This window comes from Etheostoma cragini, chromosome 11 (assembly GCF_013103735.1).
Source record: "Etheostoma cragini isolate CJK2018 chromosome 11, CSU_Ecrag_1.0, whole genome shotgun sequence".
Taxonomy (NCBI): Eukaryota; Metazoa; Chordata; class Actinopteri; order Perciformes; family Percidae; genus Etheostoma; species Etheostoma cragini.
The window spans coordinates 17,221,400-17,242,793 of NC_048417.1; the positions used below are offsets into that span (position 1 = coordinate 17,221,400).

General features: G+C 38.7%; 1 protein-coding gene across 1 annotated transcript; it reads right to left on the bottom strand.

The window, feature by feature from the left end:
- Positions 1-449: 449 nt before the first annotated feature.
- Positions 450-19,205, bottom strand: si:ch211-39i22.1 (protein TsetseEP). Its single transcript, XM_034885430.1, has 12 exons — positions 18,895-19,205; positions 12,783-12,901; positions 11,607-11,919; positions 11,125-11,204; positions 10,923-11,034; positions 10,314-10,346; positions 8,836-8,907; positions 7,261-7,287; positions 6,723-6,743; positions 4,484-4,600; positions 3,414-3,473; positions 450-3,329 (listed from the first exon to the last, which is right to left on the bottom strand). Exons 1-12 carry the CDS (start codon positions 18,956-18,958, stop codon positions 3,301-3,303), a joined length of 1,047 nt encoding a protein of 348 aa, XP_034741321.1. The 5' UTR covers positions 18,959-19,205; the 3' UTR covers positions 450-3,300.
- Positions 19,206-21,394: the final 2,189 nt, after the last annotated feature.

Below are 21,394 nucleotides of genomic sequence, written 5' to 3' on the forward strand. Positions count from 1 at the left end.
GGTTTAATTAGATGGTTTAAAGTTGACGCCGGTGTAATAGCTGGTGGGTATGAAAGGAATATGTGCACATGTACAAGGATTGTGAGTGTATGTGTTTGGTGAGAAAAACCTCCGCAGGTTCACGTGTTCTCCTTCTTAGGACCTCAGGTGTGAATCTTTATGGACCTGTCATCATGAATCATTCACTAAGCTCAAAACTGTTTAATGAGTTTCCTTCTATAAATTCCTGACATATTAAACATTTTAGATCACGCCTTGTGATGCCCTTTGTTTTCCTGAGCTTTCTTAACTACCAAACAACTTACAGGCCCTGTACACTAACAGAGACAGAATGTACTATATATCTTGACTGTAAAATATGAATATTTGAATTTCATTCTTTAATGCAATCTTTCTGAACTACTCACACACCAGACAAAAAACATTTGGCAGGGAAATAAACCACCAACTCCCACGAAAACTGTTTAATTGACTCCTCGAACATTATTTACAGATTTCCAGAAGAACAACAAGTGCCAGATGACAAAAAAATGAAGACAGATCCTACACAAAATAAAAACAGTGTATTTAAATAAAAAGGGTCACCAGCCTGAATCAAAAATAAATTGTCTAAATATGTTTGATGAATCAAGATGAATACAGGATAGGATAGTGCTTCTCCCATATATATTGTGTTATTAAAATCACCTGCACAGCATCTGTTAGTTCAACCGGTTACATTCGGATGATGACAATTTCCTCTCTGAAATACTCAAGAGGCGGTATAAGGCAGGACTGGTCAGCGCCACGATTGATGCCATGGCATTATCTGGGAAGTGCACTTCAGGACCCAATAAGTCTACAATTTCCTTGGTTTTACATATTGGTGTGGATGCAATGCTCCAACAGTTTGTGTTATAGTTATGTTTACGAGGATTGTGACAGCTTGGGAGTGGACAATAATGCTCAAAACACAAAGCATTCCTTGTGCCATTTTTTTATCAATGTACTGCTGTTTTAGTCTCCTTTACATTAAATCAGTCCCAGGCCAGTAAGGTTTCTGAATGTGTACTGCAGGACAAAAGAGTGCTTTTGTTGATTCCTATTTAACTTATTGGAGTGCTCAAATGGGGTGAGTACTGCATTAAAAGGAGGAAGTTTTGTCTTGAAGGCATCAGTGGCTATATCTGATAACTTGTTATTTAGTGGATATTTTGTTATCACTTAGCATTATCACTTCATGCCATTGTAGCAGATGCAGTTGGGGATTTCAGACACACCATCCACTTATCTATCACAGATTATAGGTTAAGAAAGCATTTTCAAACCAAGCTTTGACCCGGTGTCCAGCCCACAGTTTATACAGTAGGATTAATCAATATATGACATCACAGACTATTCATATTTCTCAGCTTGAGGCTAGGCTGTTATAAACAGTCTCTGTCCTGTATTGCAGCTATATGGTGCTTTACAAGTTACACACTTGACATGAACTGCAGCACTATGCAACCTCTATAACCCTATTTCAAAGTTTAAAGGGAACAGAGCAAGTACAAAACTGCAAGGCAACAAAAAGACATTCAGAAGTTCATATTATTTGTGCTACAGTCGCAAAAAAAACTGTTGGGCTTTTTTCTTCTTTAAAATGCAGTAGCGTTGCTTCTGAGGCATTTCACAATAGTATTCACACAATACTACAGCAAACAAGTTGACTATAGATGAAATGTGTCAGCTCTGAGGCACCACTGCTAAATTTAAATTTCATATTTTAAAAATCACAGGTGAATGGTAATTTGAATGATACAAAACCACTATGACAGCAACTGGCTTGCTCAAATAAAGAGACACACAATAAGGATACTTGTACTAATGAAATGTGACGCTGTTGAAAGAGTTTGGAAGGTGCTATATTAGTTGAAAAGTACTGGAAAATAAACAGCCCACTGTGAACAGATATACATCAGCTGTTAGGATAATGTAACAGATTCATATACACAAGCAGTTTAAGATGACGCTTTTCAACCATCAACATGATTTTGAATGAATTAAGATCTTACATTCCTCAATTGTCTAGTATATTTTGATACATTCAACTACTTATTTGCCTGTTTTCAGGTTTATTTTCCCAGCTCTCTCCCTGTGTGTCTGTAGATTGGTCAAGCCAGGCTGTGTCAGTGAAAGGCACTATAAAAATTACTGCATCACAACTAGAATGACACATACTACAACAGAACAAGGTCTAACACACTACTACATGACTTCTTTTGAATTTTTCCATGTCTGGTGACCATTCACCCATTGACAGAAGCAGGGTTAGAGTAGACTTCACTTCAACTCATCTCAGTATATACTGTACATATGATATGTGTTAATAGTTCAATTAATTTTCAAATGAATGAGTTTGTGCCATTCTTATTTTTGTTTGTGTTTAATTGGAAACTCCACTCTTTCTTTCTAATTCATTAAACTGACTGAGGAGAAGTGGTAGTCACCCAACCAGGTTTAAATGTTAGCCTCTTCACCAACCCAAAAAAGACACCCACACACAAACACACACACACATACAGTGATATCAGTGGCCCACCTATAATCCTATACTAATTTTTCCTCGCCAGAATCCAGGAAATACAGGGGTAGTTATTGTTGCCCCCTGTTATCTATCTACCCTGCATATGTACTGCAGACAATTACAAAAAGAAAAAAACGCTTTACTTAAGTGACCGTTGCCAATTGATTTTCAAAATCACATGTGTGGCTCAAACAACAACAGAATTAGCATAACAAGAAAAAAAATCTACTTTAAAGAATTCAGTACAAAGTTAAACGTCTACAACATCCATGACTGTCACTGGTTTATACTCACATTGAATAACTAGAACTGAATAGTAGCCATACAAATACAATAAAAAAGGCAGTTCTATAATTTAGCCACTTTATGGTTAATTTGAGATTAAATCTTTTTAATGTCCTCTCTTAAAAAATGTTGGATTTGGTTTGAAGTAGAAAGTTTGTCCAATCATTTAATACATTCCTATATTCTAACAATCATACAACCCAGAAGGTTCACATATATTTACTTCCCAGATATGTGCGTACACACGTATACACACACACACACACACACACACACACACACAAATGAACTCACATTTGCACTAACACACATACAGACACGCACAGACTAACATACATACACATGCACACACAGCCCTACTCTGGGGCCTCACAGTAATTTAGCTCTGCAAAAGAAAGAGCCTAACAGTGAGATTGCCACTTTGCTTGCCAGTAGTTGGTCTAGGCAGTCATGCGATCATTGCTTGTCTAGGAGGAGTTCAGCAGGTTGCTTAGGACTGCAAAAGGAAGAAAAAAGGTTTAAAGTACTCTATGTGTTTGATGTGTTTGTTTGTATCTTCTTAAAATGCATGGTGTCCTACCTTGGGGATCTGCCTGAGCCTCTGCGGTATCAGCTTTGCGTGCAGCTTCTGGATCCGCTTCTAATCACACAGATCGACAAAGTCAGATAGACACAAAAACGCAACCAAATGAAGCCCATTAGTCATCACATGTCAGTTTAGATTTCACAAGCATTTAATTATCTGACCGTAAATGATGTATGACAGTGAAAGCACCCAGGGGAGAGAATCCCAGGATACTAATATTTCTCGGCTTTAATTGCCTATCACCACCATGAATTTATTTTTCATTTTTTCTGGTATAAAACCTCAAAACTACGTGTTCATATGCAGTCAAGCTTACCAATTTATTGTCAAAAGGAGCAGCTCCAGCGCTGTACTTACTGATTACATTGCTGTTGACAATACTCATTTAATACTGAGGGAGAATCATTCATATTTATGAAGACTGAATACAAATATAATACTAAATATAGATAGAAGTTGTGTTTTTATTCAAACTTAGAATATTTGATAAATACTCGCTGTTAATAGTCACATTATAATCCTTATTCTGAATCTGACTTTTGCCCTACATTGCTTAAGATGAAAGACCTATTGCTCATGTTGACTGTAAATTAAAACTTTGCTGAATTGGTAGTAGGTATGCAGGATGTGTATGAGTTGAGTGCAACTAACAGCACTCTATGGGATAAAGCTGAGTCTGCTATGTCTCAAAAAAAGTCTGCTGACCTTCAGAACTTGTAATATTCACACACACACACACACACACACACACACACACACACAAACACACACACACCTGTCTCACTGGAACATGGCTAAGGCAAAGTGTTACTAAAGATGCTAGCTCATTCAAGACTGAGATTCTGTCAACCATATGGAGTATTCACATATGCTGCACCAAATAGCAATTTAAAAAAATATATATATTGCCATGCAGATCATTGTTCAAGAAACAAAAGGAAAGTCTAAAGGAATTGCTTTAATAAGTGCCATGATCAAGCAAATACTCAACCTTGTGTGCACCAGCTAGGTGTTGTGTTTCTGTTTCCAGTTAGTTAATTTATCAGCAGGTCAAAAATCATTACCCTGTCTATTTTTGAAGCACAGCTTTTTCTGCTGATAGGTGAAGTATCCAACGATTGCTGCCACTACAGCCACACCAATTGCAACCACGATGCCTACTAAAGGGCTGGAGCTGGCCTCTGTAAGAAAAACAACAACAAAAAAGATAATTGACACCAGTGGGTCAGAGCTGGATATGTATAGTCAACTTTGTCAAAACAAAAAACATTTCAACTCTAAACATTTTACTTTGAGCATGGGTTATTATACAGATATGACTTCACTGTGTTTTATATCTGTCAGTGTAACAGCTACTTAAAGAGATTGTAATGTTCAGTATCAACACTGGGTGCCATTTTGCAGTTAAAATAATTGAGCTGTGAGGCTCAATGACAGGACACAATGTGTGCGTGTGAGAGAGATGTATCAAGTTGTCGTAGCATTTTCTGATCCCAATTCATTTGCCTACCTAACAATCTAGACCCCTAAAAGCATTCACAGTGAAAGCATGAATCTATCTGCACCTGTAACCCAGTTACTAGGACAACACCGATCTGTGCAGTTTCACACTGTGTCATAGCACACAGCAAATAGCTCTCAAGCTGTCATAGTCTGTTAAAGGCACACAAACCAATACACGCCTTAAACCCACAATGTCATGATGACAATTAATCTTTCATTTATATATACATTAAAAACACACCACTACAATGATGTTTTATTGTACTAAACATTATGAAACATTGTCAGCAATTTATAGTACAGTGCCCACTTATAAAGTAACATAAGATGCTGATTCTAGTGCAAATATCACACAATTTGTACTTAATGTTACTTATTTGCTATATTATAACTAACAATTAATTCAACAGATTTGATTAAAAGCTATACATAAGGCTAACATATAAAAATATATAAACTAAAGATTTAACAGCAAATGGCAGGCGTCTACACTACATGTACTTTGTGGAGTATTCAAGGTATTCAGGTCACATGAGGCTAAATAATGCTAATATTTAATGGTTATATTATGCTGCTAAAGCCTTTTGAATTTACTATAAATGAGGAGGAAGTACACATTTCAGACTAGATTATAAGGCAGTGCATGGTTTGATGCCTGCGTTTAATTTGTTACCTTTATGTTGTTGCATTTTTTAACTTAAAATGAAATAAAATAAATTAAATCAGAAATAATGGATTGTATAATAAGGAAGGATGTTGGGGTGTGATGGGTGAGTCAGAAACTTAGGCACACAAGAAAGAATGAAAGAGTTCAGTAAATCTAGTGATAAACAAAAGCTGAGAAGAACAAGGGACAGGTATTAGTCAGAGAACTTGCGTGACTCAAGATAAATGAATAAAAAAGGAATGAGTCAGTGAAATTAAGTGGAATAAAATCAGAGGAGGCAGTAAGTCAGTACAAGGAAGTAAAGGTGGGTAGACATGGACAAGTATGAACATGGGTATGCACTAATGCAGGACACACACCATTTGTTTGGTTCAAGAAGGCTGCATGAATTCACACACCCACACACACACATCCTTTGTACAAACAAAAAAAATAAAGAGATAAACTGGCGGACAAGATGCACTATGGAAAACACAAGTCAATTGGTACCATATGTGTTCAGCAACTACAACCCCTATCAAATTACTGAAAGATACAACACCAAGGTCAGAGGAAAATCTACAGTAGAGTTTGTCAATATAGCTAAAAGATAGACTTTTACAATGTGATGATCTAGACAAAATGGTCTATGACTTGTAATACTTAGACAGATTATTGTATATATCATCGATAAGAAATAGAATTGGAAAGAGGTATCTAGACTATTATTAAACATATAGCTACACATTTCAGCTCTGGTGACTTAAGGTTACATTCACACCAGCAAAAGGGGATCTGTTGATTTGTTGCTGGGTGGTGTGGCGGTGTGTGAGACTTTGAAATTAATATAATATAAAGACCTGCATTTTTGCCACCCTGTCTAGCAACTGACAAAGGCAATGTGAATGTATGCCAACAACTTTTTAATGATTTGGATAAATTATGCCAATTTAAGATACAACCACCCCATTTGCCTGGAGTTCATTATTCATACAAATATACTTAATGTTTAAAGTAGAAATGTCAGCAGCTGCAGCAACAACACCCCAGGGCTCTTTGCAATACACAATAGCTTATGCATGTTTAGGGCAGTGCATGGGTGGGTGGGTTAATGTGTTAATGTGTTAAAGTAAAGAAAAGAAGGATTAACTCACCGCTGGGTTTAGACTTGTCTGCTGTTTAGAACAGAGAGCACACAAAAACTGTTAACAACATGAAACTGAACCATTCACAAACTGGTTCTTCACTATGGGAGATAAATTAATGTGACACAAGGAACAGTTTATTTAAAAGTATCTGTATCCTTGCTGTATCTGTCTGAGAATCAGAAACGGGAATTACATCCAAGCTTGAGAAGTAGCACCTTTGACAGATGTAGGGCAACTGCACGTGAGAAGTTAAGGGAAAATACTCAGAAGACCAGTTTCAAACATTTTTGGAACTTAAGTAATAGGGGAGAGGCTTTTCCCCATGATTCTTGTATCCTGTTTTTATTGTCAGAGGCATGCCAGTAATATCCTGCATGCTTTACCAGTTTCTCAAACTACATGAGCCCTTCTACTGCTGCTGTGGCTGCGGAACTATGTACAATATATGACTGGGATTTGGAGTTTAGATGGAGTGATGTGATCATTTTTGTCTTTAAGTCAAAAATGTATTTATTATATGTAAATATATGTATTTAATTCTTACCATCTCCTGCGGCGCCAGCAACATGTGCTAAAAAGAAAAGAAAAAAAAGAAAGACGAGTAATTAAAGGAGGATGGGGACAAAAGGCATTTTTGTTCCAAGTTTAAATGTGTTAATAATCCAAAGCACACACACACACACACACACACACACACACACACACACACACACACACCCACACACAACACACACACACACACACACACACACACACACACACACACACACACACACACACACACACACAAACACACACACACACACACTAATGTCCCTTGTGTACACTCATAGAGACCCCTTTATAATATTAGAGCAATAACGTATCTTTTCTTGTTGTTTAAAGATTATTTTTGGGCATTTTAGGCCCTCATTTTCAACAATACACATTAAGATACAAAAGGGGAGTGCGAGGGGGAATGACATGCAGCAAAGGGCCGCAGGTCAGAGTCAAATTCGCAACCGCTGCGTCGAGGAGTAAACCTCTATACATGTGCAGCTGCTCTACCAATTGAGCAACGACATATCTGTGAGAGACACACACACCCTCTATGTTTCTCTCTGATCTTTCATTCGATCTATATACAAAACAACCCTGTTATCTCCTTTTGCGCCTGTCTTTATACGCCTGTGACGTCATGGCTGTCCTCTACCTGCTTCAACATGACAAAGCCAGTAATAACAGTGCACTAAAAGAAGAGTGCCTTTTACTAGATTAAAATAATTATACAGACATAAATGGATCGGCTTTCGGATGGGGAACAAAGGGTGAATGCTGCAAGAAATCAGTCTTAAAGTGTGGCTGTCAAATTGCTCCGTAGGTAGTGAATAAGCTTTCTCAACCCAGGAGGTAAAACGGGTCAATTTGTTCTCTTGTCATGGGAACACAGCTCATAAAATTAGAAAAGCATTCTTGCAGTGTATAGATCCACGAGAAAAAGTATCTAAAAGCATGTTGCATGAGGTGTTGCCGAACCATTTGGAAGAGTTACTTTGTAGTTGTCATGCCAGACTAAAGCCAGTTCCACCAGGTGCATAAATTTGACAAAAGCAATAACAACTTGGAGTTACAGACAATGCTTAATGGTGAGATTGGCCTATTTTGGCTCAATGCACAAATATCTATGGGCTCAATAAGCTGCTTTGCTTCAATTAGGTAGTACAGGAAGTACAACAGTGATGACTGGTTAACTAAGTGTTAACTACGTCATGTTGTCGTAATTTATACATTTTGTCACTAAGCTTAGGCTTACTAGCTCAAAGTATAAAAGCCCTTTATGCAAGAGACGTTATTCCTTAGAGTTGAGTTCATTTTGATCCCAAAGACATCCAGTTACTGCGGGGTTAATCTCACCGTTCCACATAGTTGCAAACAGCGTGCAGAGTGATAAAAAAAGGCATCCGTGACATTGTGGTGAATAGGAAAGACAGTACAATTCCACTTAAACTGAACTATGTCTTTACCCGTGTCTGTTTGTGTTCCTACCTGTGTACCCAAAGTTATTGTGCATCCTTACACACGTTCTGGTTATTGATTACAATAATGACATCAACAGTTATTGTCATAAGAAGTTACTAACCCCCAGAACGGCTCCGTCCTTGGCTGTTCACTGCATTCTCTCCTCCTGCCACCTCCAGGTTAAATCCTCCATGTGAAAAAACAATATCATTGGTGACAAGAATGTAATATCAATCCCCCTAGGGGACATTGACTTTTCACTGTCCCGCCCAAGAGGGATATATTCCAGATGTTCACCAATAACATATAATCTCTTTAACACACCATACTCTGCTGTTGCATGTGGAACTATGTAATGATAATGTCATCCATGATGGAAGCTTTCAGTCCTTAATGGCCCCTGGGGTGATTACCCTGCAGAGGTGTCCTCGATAAGGACTCTGAAACCCTACCTGCTGCAAGGGTGTGACAGAGATCTTGTGAACTAGTGTTGACTTAGATTAAGGCATATTATCTGCCAGAAACAATACAATACCCTGACTATATACAATTAGGGAAACACCAAGTGACTAATACAACAGTTTTAGGCAGGGCAGGGCGAGGTAGGATCAGTGGATTATTTTAGATAGAACCCCAGGGACACAATGATACATTGACCTATTTAAAAAAAAAACTAAAACGAGTCCTGACATTAAATCACAGTTACTCTAGTAAGCATTGTGCTCACTTTGTAAAGCACCATTTGTCACACATGAATGTTAATAATAAAACCATATTTTGAGCCAAGTTTTACTCCAATACAATTTCTCCTGCTTTACTTCATATATAATTTCTTCTTTTATACTTCTCTGTCCTTTCCATTAACCTCACCACCTTCTCCTCTCTCCTCTTCTCTTTCTCTTTGTGTCTCCCCTTATCTCTTTTCTCACTCTACCTTTGCCACTTTCCCTCCTTCCCTTTTCCATTCTCTTTTGTCTCCTCACCTCTCCATATCTCAATTAGTTTCCTGTTGTGCAAGAATGTTTCTCTGCCATTTATCACATGGAATAAACCTTCTACAGCAACTAATTACTGAGGCAAAATTGTGTGTGCCAAAATCCCACCTCATAACCTTCCTAAGTGACTTGTGCTTTTGGTAAAAAAAAAAAAAACACATCTGTTTTCCATTAATTTGTTCAGAAAATGGGGAGTTGCAGCAAAATTGTACAACATATCTCATTAAAGCAGGACATGCACATTATCGTAAATAACTGATAACACAAAATGACTGTAACCACGATACTTTCATGGGTATTCCTGGGGTCAGATGGTGACACAGTGGAGATTTAATGTTTGGCCATATTGTAGGTTCAGAGTTTGTGGAAAATACACAACTCAATCCATACAGACAGCGCTTCAGAATGTTTCCAGCTCCTGCTTTTTATTAGGTTGTCCTGAAGTGCTCTTGTTTGATGAAAAGGGCTTCTGAGTCATACTCATGAGCAATTATTTGTGGTGTGCCTTAGTAATTTGTTTAACTGTGTGACGGCTCCAGAAAGATTGAGGTTTACATTAGGTGGCTTTGGAAATTGTATAAATGAAGTGAAAAAAACTTTTTACCTGCATTCACCTTATTAACCATCGTCTCTATAACTGTTGGCAAAGACAAAGAACAGATACATGTTTTAATACAATCACAAAAACAGAAATGGTGTTTTACTATCTCTCTCTCTCTCTCTCTCTCTCTCTCTCTCATTAAAAAGTAAGCTAAATTAATGCATATTAAGTCATATATGCTGATGGCACCCATAGTTGTAACAGCTTTCTAAAAGTGTTCACAAAGGAGAGTATGCAAATGTATAATTTTCTAATATATATATTAATTAACACATTACACACTTTGACTATGAGAGATGTATCATGACTTAAAAAGTATGTTGATACCATGACACAACCAAGTTTTACAAACATTTTACATATGTTCAGCTTTCTCAACAACTCATCTTTATATCTGGGTACTTATTTCACACCTACAAGTTACACACTCTATCCAAAATGCCTTAGAATGAACAGTTTATAAGTTACTGACTGTCTCTCAGTGTTATTCTGTACCAGTGTAATATGTGTGAATTCTAGCTTTCATGAATTACTGTACATCAGGGCACCAGGATCCTTTTTGCCTTATTTTTAAAGTGTGCATAATATGCAGCAGCGCATCTTAATTCTTACTTGTAGGGACAGGGTCCTCCACTTGTGGTACTACATTTTCATCACCAGCTGGATCAGTAGGGGTTTCCTCATCTGCTACAGCTGGATCAGCTGGTGTGGCTTCAGGTCCACTCTATTAAAAATGTATTATATAGCATATAAACATGTTGTTAGGACATATTAACTCATGAATAATATCCAACTTTTTAACAATGCTACCAACCTCCTCATGAGCAGGTGTCGCACCAGTGCTTGAGGTAATAGCTTCCTCCTCTCCATTAGCCTTTGGATCCGCTGTAGGCTCTGGACAGGAGAGTGAAACAGACACATGTTTTTATCATTCATTTACCCAAAGAGTTATAACATGGACTGTGATGGCTTGTTTTATTGCTTTGTTAAAAACAGGTTGAAAAAGTATTGTGCCACACCTTTTCACATTGACAAGGTGAATTGAAGAAGTAGGTAATACATAGAAAGGGGAAATTTAAGGAGGAATTGCAGAACTTGATTGATCTTTATCAAAACAGGATTGGCCATGTGCAAATGTAACTGAACTAAGGCCTTATTTTTGTTACTAATGTGTAAGTAATATAACAATATACACAAAATGTTTTATATTTTCTTTTTTTTCTTTTCTTTTTTTTTTTTACTTCAATTTCACTGTATTTCATTTTCAGTGTGCATATTTGAACGCCTAGTAATCACCTGGTGTTGCAGCGGCTTCTGCCTCAGTGTCTGCTGTTTCTGGTTCTGCTCCCTCAGGTGCAGCTGTCGCTGGTTCTGCGTCTTCAACCGCAGGAGTCACTGGTTCATCGGCTCCATCTTCATGCTCAGCAGCAAGCTCTGGCTCAGGCTCTGGCTCAGCCTCGGGTTCAGGCTCAGGCTCGGGTTCAGGCTCGGGTTCATGCTCAGGCTCGGGTTCAGGCTCGGGCTCTGGCTCAGGCTCTGGCTCTGGCTCTGACTCTGGCTCAGGCTCAGGCTCAGGTTCAGGATCGGGCTCAGTCGTAGTCAGTATTTCCTATATTCAGCACACAATATATATCTTAAACATTCACATAATGATCCAGAAACACAAATCTCTAAACATTTATAGTTAAGAAGGCCCTCCTGTAATGTAGGTTTTAAGCTCACGTCTGCTTATTTGTTAGTGCTTCACCATCTCTTAGTTGTACTAAGCACAACTTATTTGCAAAATGGAGCTATGATGAAATACCAAACACAAAAGTCAGTCTGAAAGGGCAGACACAGAGGTGCTAATACATTTCAAGCCAATAACATAATGATACATAAAACTTTTCAATATCCAACTAAGAAGCAACATGACAAGTTGTTAAGCCATTTGATACGTCTCAGATTATCAAATAACTGCCTAAGGATTTAGAACTAGATTTTCTCCAGACCTCAGTGAGCTTGACTAGAGAACACGCAGTGGCACTGTTACCTAGAAACACGAATAATTTAGGTAACCTACAACTGGACAGGATTTATAGATAAGATAAGATAAAACTTTTATTATGTATTATGTATGTATATATTGTGTCAGTACTGCGGTTTCTAAAGGGCTTAGCCCCTTTGACTTGTGTTCCTGACAATGCAAGATAAGAGTTTGGAAAAAGGACGGCAATAAAAGTTTGCAGTGTTCCAGTAACTCAGACTGAAGATAACTATTTACTATACTACTATATTCACCTTTACATTATTGACCACATTAGTCGGACCTGCACTTACAGTATGTCACTTTTTTAGGTATCTGCTTTTCAAGACCAGTTGTCAGTACAAAACAGAATTAGTCAGTAGTAACAGGAGACCTCTACTCAGAAAAAAGACAAATAAAGACCAAGACAAAATTGTCAAACAAAACTAAATATTCTCATTCTTTACCTCAGCTGTATGGTCAGTTTCCTTGTCATCGGCGGTTTCTTCATTGACCTCTGGTGCTGCGTCTGCTTCAGGGGCCGGGGTCTCAAGAGCTGCTGGATCCTCTGTTTTGGCTACATCGTCTACACAGAGATGTGTAAAGAAAGAAATCATGACAATAAGTAAATACAGAGCACTCATACAGTGATATACGGACTATTGACATATCAATGTTAAAAGTGGGGAAAATAAAGGGCTCTCCTGAAACCTTGGTACATCAACAAACATCATGCAACTGACTTCTTATGCCTTTGAAGGCTTAAACTTGACCTGACTTGGCTTAAACACAACATCTACAACGAACCGTATTGACCATTATTTGACCCACTCTATTCACAAACAAATAAGAGTAAATATTATAACTTAAAATAGAGCGTAAGACTGGTAGTCTAACCATTGGTAATTAAAAGCATCATGCAATTTTCCATCTGTTGTCATTTAAAACCAAGTCATCTGTCTGAATGGTTCATAAGATGATGTACACATTCTCTTACACAACTATCATGAACGACACACACACAGAGAGATAGAGAGAGAGAGAGAGAGACACACCCTGCTCTGATTGGTCCCTGATGTGAATGCTCCAGCCACAACTTGCTGACAGACGCATCGATCACGTCTCACCTGCCTCAAAATCCTATGAAGACTCAACGTCAGTACTGGGATTGCAACTCTGTACTAATGAGAAAATACAAAGCGCATGTCTTTGTCATTCTGTGTGTGAGATGAGCGGGGTGATTGTGTGTCTTTGAGCAAGTGCTGTGAAATTCCCCTGTTGCACGTGAGAAGCTGAAACAGCAAAACTGTGCTCTGACTTGAGCATTCTTTGCTCTGCTGATTTCAGCAGCACCCTCATGCTGGTTCAGAGGGACAGTACATTCTTACAAATACGAGTACCAACGATTAAACTGTAAATCATGGTATTAGTGATGCTGTGCTGTCTGTTTGCAAAACTGCATTTAGAATGGATTGACAAAGTTGGAGAAAATTTAAAGGAAGGCAGGGCGGGTGCCAAAAGACTGCTAGAAAATAAAACATACATGTATAGCAATACGAGTCATTAGGTTTTGCTGCTCAGTATCAAAACTCTCTTCCTTAACATGATCAAAGAAAATAATTATTCAGCAGTTGCTCATTGACAAGCGAATTTCCAATGAAGGATCGCTGTGTTTGCGAAGTCAGTTGTATCAGAGTTGCACAAATCCATACACACGCAAGTAAGTGTGCACAAGCAAGGCTTAACACACAATAAACATGCATTTATTCACATAAACATGAATGTAAGACATGCGCAGGTGCATGGTTACAAATGAAAAAAAAAAAAAAGCACTTGTTTCTATCAAACCCTGTTTCCCCAGTGAATGTCACTGTACAAGCTAAGCATCCAAGTTAAACAATAATTAGAGCCTTCATTGGTTTCTTAAGAATCAAACCGCATTCAGAGCTGGATAAACAGGACTGCATGTGTGAGTACATGTGTGTGCAAGTGTGGCACTTGCGTGGGTGTTTCTATTTCACTATCTTACAACTTCCTCAAAAATCCCCGCCTTAATAAAACATGGAACAACATAAAACCTGTTGAATTGTGCGAACTTCCAACTGACATTTTATTGTTTATTTGTCAAACCAGGGTCTCTGCTAATGCGTGTATTTGTATTTACAGACTGTTTTCGCTAACAGTAAATGTGGACATAAGTAGGCACGTTTTTAATAACATCTTGCCTCCATGAACGTGAGTGGGACGTATGTGGCTCTCAGAGATGGGAAGTAACGAAGTACAAATACTTCGTTACTGTACTCAAGTAGATTTTTCTGATATTTCTACTTTACTTTACTATTTATTTTTGTGGCGACTTTTTACTTCTACTCCTTACATTTTTACACAAATATCGGTACTTTCTACTCCTTACATTTTACAAAATTGGGTCGTTACTTTAGTTTTTACAAGAGGTTGTCATGTCGGAAAATAGCGCAGACAAGCGCCACACACCGCGAGCGGGTGCGTGCGCCACACGGAGAAAAAAGTGAGAGAAATGAATAGGGGACTAGCTGTCCGGAGGGTAATCAGCTGAGATTGTGTGTCTGCTTCTTTGAGAACTGTAAGTCGTATAACTCATGTTGTCAGTTCACTTAAGCCTGTTTTTGGTCCATAGTTCTTCACATTTAAAGTAAGTTAGCTAGTGGTTTTGGTGTGGTCTTCACCTGTTAGCTAGGTTGCACGTTGGTCTTAATGAAGCATCAACAGTTTCACCGAACTTCAGATACTGTAGTTCAGTTGACAAGTGGATGGAAACTTAGCTAGAGAGAAGTCGCCTGGGGCCAAGTTGGACACCAGAATCAGCTTTAATCCAGCCCTAATTCTCAACTTTCACATCATTTCACTGGGGTGATCCTTATAATGGTTTACATCATCAATACCATATTCAATCTAAATGGATGGAAATACATCTACTGTACGTTGCATTTGACGCACGACTAAGACAACTCAACAGATTCAGCATTGTGCATTAATTCACAGCAAATCATTGAGGCTTGATGGCGCTAACGTTAGCACATAGTAGTATGGATGGAAACATGATTGAAAATGAAGAAAACAGCAAGACATTCCCATCATCCTCAGCCTTATCTGAGAGAGATGTTTGGGACAGTAGACATCAAGAAGGACTCCTGGCCAATGTGCTGGGGAACTTCTTCATTAATGTCTGTTTAGTCATTCATTTTTTAATCCTTTATTTAATTTCCAGAAGCCGTATTTGAGCACACACATAAATGTAGATTCATTTTTATGTTAGGGGAAAGATTAAAAATAAAAACTGGATCTGTGACTTCTCACAGAATCACAACTGAATTCATATCTTGCTAATAAGTCAGAATCTTATTAACCTGGAGTCCCAGTCTCTGTCATAATAATCATATATTTAGGCCTGTTGGCAGACATCCATTTAAAATGTAGCCATTGCCACATAAAGACCGTGTCCTCCATGTCCACTGAAGTTCCTCAGCGTCTCTCTAGTAACATTTGTGTGCTTCAGGTAGCTTTCGCAAGGCTACTTTTACTTTTATACTTTAAGTAAATTTCCAAGCCTGTACTTTGTTACTTTTACTTGAGTAAAGAAGTTTAATCAGTACTTCCACTTTTACCAGAGTTTTTTTTAACACAAGTATCTGTACTTCTACTTAAGTACGGAAAGTGAGTACTTTTGCCATCTCTGGTGGCTCTCATGTAACACACAGTGTGTTGGTGTGTGTTAGAGAGAGAGACAGACTGCCACCCCATACAAACTCTCCTTCTGTTGTCTCTCAGTTTGCCACTTCCTTCTCCAACTACCTCCGCTACAAACTCCTATACAGTACCCTACCCAACCACACACGTGCGTGTCTGCGTGCATATAAACTCAGTAAAAACATCTTTTCCTCTCCATTCAGTCCAAACATACAAACAACCACACATCCACACACGTGTAAGGCAAGTCAACTTTCACTCTCACATTTTGAGTAAGTGCTGTCCTGTATTGTGTTAGTGCAGCAGTGAAACAAATTGTTGCACATCCAAATCTCTCACCCTCCAGCTCTTTTCAGTCGTTGTTTTAGATCTTAGTACTGTCTCGCCCCTTTCCTCTCTCTGAATTTCTCCCAAACTCACTTTGTTTCTCTGCCACTGCTTTCCCTGGAGGCTGATGAGTCATCTGTGTGCGTCTCTGACATGGCTGCACGCTATTGTATGAGGCTGTACAACATGTGGAGTGTTAAAATGCAAAAAAGGTCCCCCAGAGGAAAACTCTTAAGTCAAACCAGTTCACACGTGTGGGAAAACAAAATACACATAGACAGTAAAACTGTGAGCACTATCAGCAAGTTATATCATGTTGTTGGTGACAACATTTGTTGGCTACTATGACAACAGTAAATACAGTGTAAAGACTGCACTTGAAGTATTTAGTTTCAAACGCTTCACGGAAGGTTTTGGTCTGTAATGATGTTGGATGCCGGTGCCACGGTTTTGATATCCCACGGGTGATGCATGACAAAACCGTTTACCATGGCACCTGATAACACATGGTAAGCCTGATAATAAAAAACTGAAAATATTTCTAATTTCTGTCATGTTTACCTCTTGAAATTAGAAAAGAACATATAAGTGAATCTTTTTCTTCTAAATCACTGCACTTTTTGTTATGCAAGACACAGTTCACATTACATGTTATTAATGCAAAGGGGAGAGGAACTTCATTTCATGACGGTTTTAGGTTCTGTTGTGAGTTTGTCTGAGATAGCCTACGTGTCATTGAACGAGTAATATTACATGTATACACACCAATAACCAAGCCTTGCCACGTAACAGTACACCAGAAACTCTGTGTGTGTGTGTGTGTGTGTTTCAGGTGATAAAACAACACCTTCACTGCACATTGTTTTGTCATTTATGATTCTATTGTGTGTTAGTGGGAGAGAAAGTGCTGTTTACCCCAAATATGCACACACTTACACTGTCCCCATGGGAGCAGAGAGTTTGTGTGCATGTGTGTCTTTCATTAAAAGAGTGATTTATGTGTTGGCAATTGAAAAGTGTAAACACACACACACCTGGCACACATCACAGCTCTTTTTACTTTCATCTGCCTCTAACACACACATGCTCTATAACTGACTCATGCTTCTCACACTCACATTAATCAAGCCCTCTCATACTCCCAAATGTCCTGTACATTAAAGTCATACCCCACTCCCACCCGACACACACACACACACATGCTTTGGGCCCTGGGGGCGAGGAAGGTGCTGAAACTAGTTGTGTTGTTGGGTGTTGTCTACAGCTGGAGCTGGATCTAGTTACTGAGACACTCCCTATCCTTCACTTCTATAGCTTACACACACCGTGAATGATGTGCACACATGTGACTGATCTAACAATCCTTAATTTTCCAGGGTGATTCCTCTCAGGTGGTTTGTTGGTTAATAAAACGTGAACCGGTAGAGTGAGATTACACTAGATCATATCCAAGCAAAACCAACGTTCAACTGAAATTTTGTTTGCATAATGATGATGACTATCAATGCAGCTCTCACTCTTTCCTTCCTTGTATATCTCTCTTTTTCCTTCTAAATCCACTACATTTCTTCTTCCAACATTTCCCAAACTTTCCCTCCATCTTTCCCAGTGTCTTGCTTTTCTCAATGCTTCCTTACGCTCCCTCAGAGTTTTATTGCAAGTTTGAACAATCTCAAACCATTGCATGCGCCGCGGGGAAGGGCAGGGGCCCATGGTCCAGCTAAAGAAGAAGGAAGAGGAAGGAGAGAGACAGAATATTGAAAGATTATGGTATAGAGAAGAAATGAGAGGAAGGAAGAAAGGAAGTGAGACTTGTGACTGAAAAGCCTCAGGTATCAAAAAAACAGATGAAAAGAGGAGGAAATGGGGGGAAAGAGTGAAAAAGAGGGAAAGTACTTATGAAAGGATAAGGGGCCCACCACACCCTTGTGGGCCAAAATTCATGTCCAAAATTTTATGGCCACATTACGTGACACACCTATTTCACTGATGTGCCTGGGCTGCAGGTCCATGAACAATCCATACTGAAGAAGAGGCCAGAGGAGCTTATATTCATTCAGTCAAAACTGAGTAAAACAAGCAGATTACAGCTAAAGGTGAATTGAACTGGCATTCTGACAGGGAGGCAGCAGGCTGGCAAACGAGACAAGAGGAAATTGCAGTGCACACATACATTTAAGACATGAGGCAAACAGAAGAAGAAGAGGAGAGAAAAGGCTGGAGAGAAAGATATAGGTTAAAGCCTGAGGGATATGAATAAGGGAAAAAGAGACAGTGAAATGAAGATGACCAACACATATCAAGGCAGACAGACAGACAGACACATAGACAGACAAATAGACAGACACATAGACACATATATAGACAGATAGATAGATAGATAGATAGATAGATAGATAGATAGATAGATAGATAGATAGATAGATAGATAGATAGATAGATAGATAGATACTAATGTGCGTGCAAACAGAAACCTCTACATTCAGCTGAAGGCTGGGCCGAATTAATTGGAAAATAAATCATTACCTTGTGCCTTGGCGCTTGCCGCCAGCAGGCTTCCTAATAGCAGAATCCACAGGTATGACATCATGGGAACACGGTGTTCTGGCTGCGATTGAACCGGGGCTCAGATTCTCCTTTCTCGGCCTTCCAACAGTTCAATTAACCGGCTTGAAGGTTTCAGGTGGACCTGGAGGGCGTGCGTGTCGGTGTGCTGCTGCGTTCTCGCGCTACGGATCAAACCCCTGGCGTCTCCAAAGGTGCTCAGATGGTCGGCTCAGTGCGCGCTGCCGCGGATCCTTTTGTCTGGATTGGAAGAGAGAAGGTCCAGTCTTTATTCGGGTGGGCGGGTCTCTTCTCTAAAATGCAGGCAGGCAGACAGAAGGCATTACTTACCCTCTAATGGGTCGTGTTTTCACCATTACCATTCCGATGCTTTTACTGTTTTGGTACGAGGATCAACATCGATTCGTGCGAGAAAGAAAAGAAAAAAAGCTCAATTGTGTCAATTATGCAGATTAATATTCTGTCATTCCAGTCGTCGCCCTTCTAGATTATTGAGATGAAATTGTAATCGTGCCCGTTTCATTTTTTCAGAGGTTCCAACCAGACAAAACGGTCTAAAAAATCACCCCTATCAGCATGTCTTGGCCTATAAAATAAAACATTTCCATTATCATTTTGCTATGATTTAGGGAAGTCTGTGTTACTTTCTCACAGCATCATAAGGCTCTGATTGACCTTGATGTTGGCCCTATCGGGTTTCTGAGAAACACTGAATTCATAGATTTGAAAATGTAAGGCTTTGGTCTGTCTGTAATGTGAAATTAAAGTTAGGTTTTCATTTATGAAAACCTCACATGACCTCATGCAAACCAACCAGTCTACCTTCTGGAAAGGAGAGCATGTGCCTTTTACTAGTCGGCAGGTGGCGCCTTTCATTTACAGTTATAGCTCACACCTTCAACCCATCCTTTCTATATGAGGCGTTCGTTTGAAGGTAAATCTGGTTCTCTCATCGTATTCTACAAGTTCTCACCTGTTGCACCAGGTTTACCTTCATGCATTTAAAACCCAATAGGCCTACTCGTGAAAATGTTCAAGGCTTTGTCGAGCCCTTCCTTGCTGCCATGTACAAATAATCAGACGCCATTTTTGACATAATAATTGCAATTCATACCACCATTGTGCGAATTTCGTTGAGTTTTGGATCATCTTTATATTTCAGCTGCTTTACATTTTGTATATCAAATAATAAATAGTGAAGGGAGGGCTACATCCATTAAATGTTTTAATACCAGAGACATCATGTTTAACTAAGTTATATTAAGTACCTCCAAGAATTTGTTGCAAAGCTTACAGGACCTAATTTTTCAATAACACCTTAAAGTCCAACTTTCTGTTGAAAAATGTTATTTTTTTCCCATTTAAAACTTATTCATATCATAATAATGATGCATGTAGTTTAAAGAAATTGTAGATAACCAGTTGATGCATTTATCCACTACATAAGAAGTAGCTAAATATCATTACCGTATTGGATAATAAATCTGTTTTAACAAAACATCCCAACTGTGGTTTGATAATGCATGCTTGATCGGACCAGATACACAACATGCTCATCTATTACATACACCAAAATCCCAAGTGTAAAGGGGGGCATAGCAGTGAGGGCCGTGAGGCTCTTTCTTTGACACAGATGAATTACAACAGCATTACCTTTAGAATGTGCTAATTTAAGTTTATTTAGTCTTTTAGACACAAAGAAAAACAAAATGTCCCATACATGAAAAGTCATCAAGCATCCTGGCTCAGTAATCTGTAAACATTGTGTGAAACCAGCAGTGTCACCTATAGTCCTAGCTTTCAGTATCACCTTAGACTCATTTGTACATTATTTGTTATGAAAACGCACTGAAAATAGTTTAAAAAAAGAACTCTGTTTATTAGTGTATTACCACAATGATTACATGAACATAAAAAACAATCTCATTTAACACGTTCATTATAAAAACATACATAAAGCCTCAATTTGGGATTTGAGAGAATTAATTGTTTATTCTGAAAGGATAGGGTAAAGTGACAGAAAGTAACCTCTGCACAACTTTTACATGCCCATAAGTACCAATCCTTCCTCCTCAGGTGGATACCATGAAGGAAGCAAAAGCAGCACGTGTGTTGTGTATGTACATAGCATTAGGACAGGACCAGAGTTGGAGGATCGACATATCTGTAGTTAAAGGTTTCCACTATTTGGTCAGTAGTTTTCATAAATATTGACCTAAGGCATGCTTTGAACTCATGTCTATTAGTTAGTGCAGTGACTTGACATCAGAAAAAGGGGTGAGGTACACTGACAGTCGGCAAAGAGAGCCAAACTAATGTTTTGTCCCTCCCCTTTTGTACAAAACCAATGTTCATTTTAAGGATATAAAGCTAGACAGCAAAAAAAAAAAAAAAAAAAAAGGGGCTCCACTGATTCGTAAGTGTGTTGCTTTTAACAAAACTTACGGATAACCTTGGTAGA